The following is a 5,413-nucleotide window of genomic DNA, read 5'->3' as shown; positions in this document are numbered from 1 at the left end:
CAGTTTGAAATTCCTGAAGGGTGTTTCCCTGGGAGCAATACTAATTGTCTCAGCAGTTTGGACGAGCGTCGTGGAATCATTCTCTGGCCCTAATGCAGTTCAGCATCCACTCATATTTGATCTTGGCGATAACTGGATGTGCGCATCAACTTATCGATAACCGCTCAATGTTGCTTGTTCGCTCATTCTGTGAGCTGTAAGGGCACTCCACACCAATGATCGTTGATTGACAATGAACCTTTCTATGCAGCCACCATGAAATAAGTTCCAGACTGATTAGTTAAAATGGCGGTTCTTTTGCGACCTAATGATGATGCTGCGTCATTTCCGACTCCAGGTGACAGGAGATTCAGTCGAAACTAAAATCAGTTGAACAAAGAGGCGCCTGGTGGTGGAATGGACCATTTCCCTCCCTGAGTGCCCGCACTGAACCCAAGGGAGCAATATTCTAACATAATGCGGCCTCATACGACATCACGAGAAGCTGGCTTCTGTTAGCTAACATCAAAGTACTTCAGTGATCCGTGTTCATCCCTGATTAGTAAGCCGCGCGCGTGTGTCTATAACTCCACAACTCAGTTGTTAGGTGTCTTTGGACGGGAGCGATGAAACGCTAATCAAGATGTCGTCCGAATGCCCATTCAAATTGTAATGGCGCTGCATTGTAATTTCGGCACCAAAAGGATGGAGCACCTCTTATGAGAATCTCCTGCTCCAATCGTCGCGCTCGTATTTCAGCTTTTTTGTGCAAACCGTTTCCCACAAAAACACGAGTCTGTTTTCTGACTGCCATGTCACCTACCGAACATAACTGACAACACTTTAGTCAACAAAGGGCGGTGATGTGTGGAAAAGCATGGATAGTTCTCAATTTTTTCATCAATTAAACTCGGTGATATCATGAAAATCAGACCGCGCTCATCTTTCATTGAACATGTATCGTACTTTTTGAGAAATACTCCCGCAACTCCAAGCATTAATCGCGAACATCCTGATTCAAATTCGTATGAGCACCCTCACCATGCCACTCAAGGCAGTTCACTCATGAATAAAGTTATGACTTATGGCCGTCCCTGGATTCCGTACGAGTTATCGGATTTGCACATAAAAACACTGCTGAACTTACAAAATATCTGAGTTTCAAATTGATGGTCCAAAATTTAAACAGATAGTGAAGACCCCAGTTAGACGTCAGCCCTCATCAATTTTCTTTGCGAGATCCAGAAATGGCTGTCCTACTGGAACCCGCATTATTCAACTTGCCCAATATGTTGGAAGGCGCATTAATCCACGTCTTATTTCCTTATTGCAGGTCACGATTTGAAAGCGATCAACTCAGTTCCGCTTTCAATTTTTGCTTTCTTACGGTCGCTAAAGCCCATTGAAGGGATTCCGCTTCAGGTTAGTCCTGTACACTAGTGTGTACCGTTTTCACCAACCATATACCTCACAAATGGTGCTTTGAGGACGATAGATGGATCGATGAATTCATGAGGATGCAGTGGCCTTCGCCTCATTAGCGAATTTCAACGCTTTATCTGTATCAATGCTTGGCTCTGTTGTTCAAATGATTTTTCATTTCTTGTGCAATGCACTGGGCTGAAATTGTGGAACCATTCGTTTCTACGGGCTGTAGGACATAACCCCTTCCCAATCTCGTGTAGACCTTGGTTCACCGCCTTGAGATCTTGAGCTGCGCGTTTCGCACAAATCCTCCGGAGCTACGGATTCCCACTGTCATACCCGACTACCAGTATACGCATAAACTCACAAGCTGAAACAGGTGAACACATCTTAGGTTGTTCTGCAGTTGTTTCTTGGATGACATCACATTCTAACAGCTTGCTATTCCCCCATAAGTAACATTACGGTTAGCTGAAACTAGATAAGTCAACGCTACGAAAATCCTACCCTCCCATTACTAATTTCGTAGGGCACGCTGGGAACTGACCTGAGCTAATGTCAACTGATGACCCGATTCACAATTTCTTTCTATGGAGAGGTTTTGAAACGACGGACAAAATGGAACCGTATCGTTTCCGAGCCAACAAAGTCGTTGTTTTCGAAATGGGACAACCAAGGTGAACGTGAGGCGAGTACTCCGATAAACATTGATCAGAGAAATAGACTTAGAACTCCGTGCTCCGGGGTTTATTGCCGTAGTTACATCTGGCCTTGTTTAGATAACGAAACACTAGCACGATTGAATAAGCATTGTTCATGAAGATGGTTTCGCCAAATAAAGTGACGTTTTTGTTAACGACTTTGATAATCCGACACTGGTCTCCGGTGTAGTCAATAAGAATGTTCCTTCACAACACTGTGGGGATCTTTTCGGTCTGTGTCAGGTTTTGGTTTCTCTGTCGCTAACTTGGCTTACACAAGGGCCGGCCCTTCTTGTTTTACACGCTCCTTCATTCAGTCCTTATTCTGCTCATCCGGTTGGCTGAGTCTGCTGCTAAGCGTATACATAGAATTAGAGCTTGCTCACTTTCTCAAATGGAGCACGTTGCTCAGACGTGACTTATGGGTAGAGTGACTGTCATTCCTGATATGAATAATTGTGTTCGTCCTTTCTGTCGAATGTCGTTGAATTTTGGTGGAGTGCCCTGATCTCTTCCATTGAAAACTTCACCAGCCTTTAGTGCTACTGTTCTTAGTGAATCGTCGGTTAGCTGAACACGGACGTGACGATATCTCTGATTTCCCACTTATGATCGTCTGTTGCGTAAGATGCTGCTGTTGCAGTATGGTCGTTGGTTTAGGACATCTTAGGCGAAGAACAAGACGGTGCTTAGCCAAGGTGAGAAAGCAGATGCTGAATATCCAATTACTCCTTTCTGACGTTGTGTTAGGATCATATCTCTCTGGGCGCGTCCTAGAACACTTCGTTGAATTTGCAGCTGCGGAGAAGCAGTGGCCCATAAACCTTAATGGGCTTAATGTACCATAGATTTCTAAGGCGATGAAATTCGCCGATACGGAATTTGGTTTGGATCATATCTCTGAAAACCGTTAGATGTTACCTCCGTAACCGACTGGATACGTTTTATGGCTTAGTTCAAATTTACACTGTGGCTGTCACATCGACATTTGGGTACTTCGCCAATGATTTCACGACTTGCCCAGAACAGTATTTTGAGGTATCGTCTTTCGAAATCCCAGATCATTGTCTACAGTTCTCAGCGAATTTGCAGTGAGGTGATGAGGACTTTGAGGCAGTAGTTGCCCCATTGTGAGATGCGTATAAACCACAGTTATCCCGTCATGTGCAACGCATTTCAGCCCATTGTCTGTCGAAGCGAGCGTGGTTTACGGTGGCAAAGAACATGTTGTACAAACCAACCAACAAGTAAAAGATAACTTGACAGTTGTTAGTAGAAGAGATCGAAATAAATGCTGTTGTTACACTCTGTCTTCCAGAATGGGGTCCACAAGGCGCCCTCTATGGTTAGCTGGGAATACTGCAGGTTATACTCGCGAACCGCGCTGGAAGTGCCCGTTTTGCTGCAAACCTCTACGGATTGCTCTTAGCAGAGCTATGTTTTGCAAGCACTTCCCAGTATCCTGGGAGTATACTCCACGTTCTGGCTTTTAATGCGCACCAGATCGAGTCTTGGCCGTTCCCTATTCCTTCGGCACGCCGGTTTACTGCAATGTCCTGAGGCGTCTGATCACTGACATTCGTGATTTCAACTGGTGTGCTGTCGATCACCCTTTGGTTTTCTCAGAGAGACGGTTGTTTTGTTGTGACTGCTGGTATTTCATGCCTTCCGTCCAACCACCATGTTTCCTTTTTTGAGGGCAATGTTCTTAGTCCGTTGTCTTTAGTCACGGTATTCATTAGTGTTTGACTTTCTCAACTGATTTGAGGAGTTTGTATTCATCAGGAAGGTCAGCTTCCTGAAATCAACCACGAATGTCCGAGACTCTCAGCTCCGCTGGATGTTGATCAGACAGACAACGCTCCCACAATACGCAGCACTTCACAGCCTCGTACCACAGTCCGACGTGCGTCAGCATTGGACGAAGTTCAGACAGTGTCCCTCCAATAAATAGCTTGAGAACGTTGTACATTCGCACTGGCACGCTCTCGCACTCGCTTGCTCGGAATATAGCTGCCGTGTTCCCTTCTGCGAGTCTTTTTTCTCTGGTACTAGGCACTGGAGCGGGTCAGCAGCAGATACCTCAGATTGACGAATCAGCAGATGTAACAGTACTATCTACGTCTCGCCGTCGATACCCGGAAAATAGCGTTCATCGTTTCGTTTTGCTCCCTTTTCAACCGTGTAAAGTCGTATGGACTCATCATATCTATCCGTATTAATTTACTTGCTCGCTGAACTATGACCTGTTTCCTAATCCCAACTTATTGTTTTTTTCTTCAGTCGATCCCACTACGCTGTCTGGTCTATACCATCGGTTTGGGTGGGGACACAGACTCGAATGCGTGCATGGCTTGTTCACTGGCCGGTGGCTATGTGGGTCTTGAACCGTGGCAAACTTGTACGGATAGCCCCATCTCACACGAAATTCTGGCTCGTTGCGAACGCCTGTCTGTTGTCAATGAAATGATTGACTGGTTGGGTTCGCGATTGGCCGAATAAGACCGTTCATCTCAATAAACTGTGATCCTTTTTTTATTTTCCGGGCTACGTTATCCTATTTTTTGATTACTTTATCTTGCTTACTTCTTTGATCAGTAAAATATATGAATTTCCACAAGTACGAACTTTCGCAGAGAACTCATGGCGTTTATTCTCAGGCATCGGGATGTAACTCCTTTGTAATCAGTCATCTATCCTATGTCTTCATTACCTTTTCCTTTGAGTAGCGGCGCTGCATAAATAGGGCAAGGAATACACTTTTCCCCGACTGGAGGGAACGTAAAATTTCAGGTCAGTGGTTTGATAGATGAACGGACACCACTTTGAGGATGTGCTGAATTGAAGGTCTCTCCGCTCACATCTGCTTACAAAGCTCACAAATGTGAGCGTTACAGGAGCCAGGCGATGGAATCCTTTTCCACTTTTTGATGTCACGCTTAACATGTTCGCTTAGTCAACGTTTTACTGAAAGTTGAACGAGCCTATCGTGCCCTTGGCTTGTAAGAAACTTAGGACTTCTGCTGCACATACAGTACTAACGTAATCCATAACCAACAACAAAACAACTGCATTTGACTTGTACACTTGTTCCCTCAACGCACGGAAGTTGGCCGCTCGCCGTGTTGGTCCTCTCCAGTTTTTATTTGGACATTTATAGTAACCTCCAACGCAACTCTGATCCTGATCAAAAGGAATTTCAAATTGGGAGTGAATGCCTGTTTGCGACATTTTCCGCCCCTTCCTGGGAGGTTTGCCAATTCGATGATCATCCTCTATCATGGGGGTACCCTACAGTTAAGTTTTTA

General features: G+C 45.0%; 1 protein-coding gene across 1 annotated transcript in view; it reads left to right on the top strand.

The window, feature by feature from the left end:
* The window catches only part of T265_07335 (hypothetical protein), a gene marked incomplete at both ends in the record, with an annotated part of 13,559 nt that extends 8,822 nt beyond the window's left edge, over positions 1–4,737 (top strand). Inside the window, 2 exons of the mRNA XM_009172827.1 lie at positions 1,313–1,401; positions 4,389–4,737. Of these exons, the coding sequence (XP_009171091.1) occupies positions 1,313–1,401; positions 4,389–4,607 (308 nt within the window). The remainder of the gene's footprint in view (positions 1–1,312; positions 1,402–4,388) is intronic.
* Positions 4,738–5,413: the final 676 nt, after the last annotated feature.

Source organism: Opisthorchis viverrini, assembly GCF_000715545.1.
Source record: "Opisthorchis viverrini unplaced genomic scaffold opera_v5_168, whole genome shotgun sequence".
Classification (NCBI taxonomy): Eukaryota; Metazoa; Platyhelminthes; class Trematoda; order Opisthorchiida; family Opisthorchiidae; genus Opisthorchis; species Opisthorchis viverrini.
Note: the sequence above shows the minus strand (reverse complement) of the source record. Positions and strands in the feature narration are given on the sequence as shown.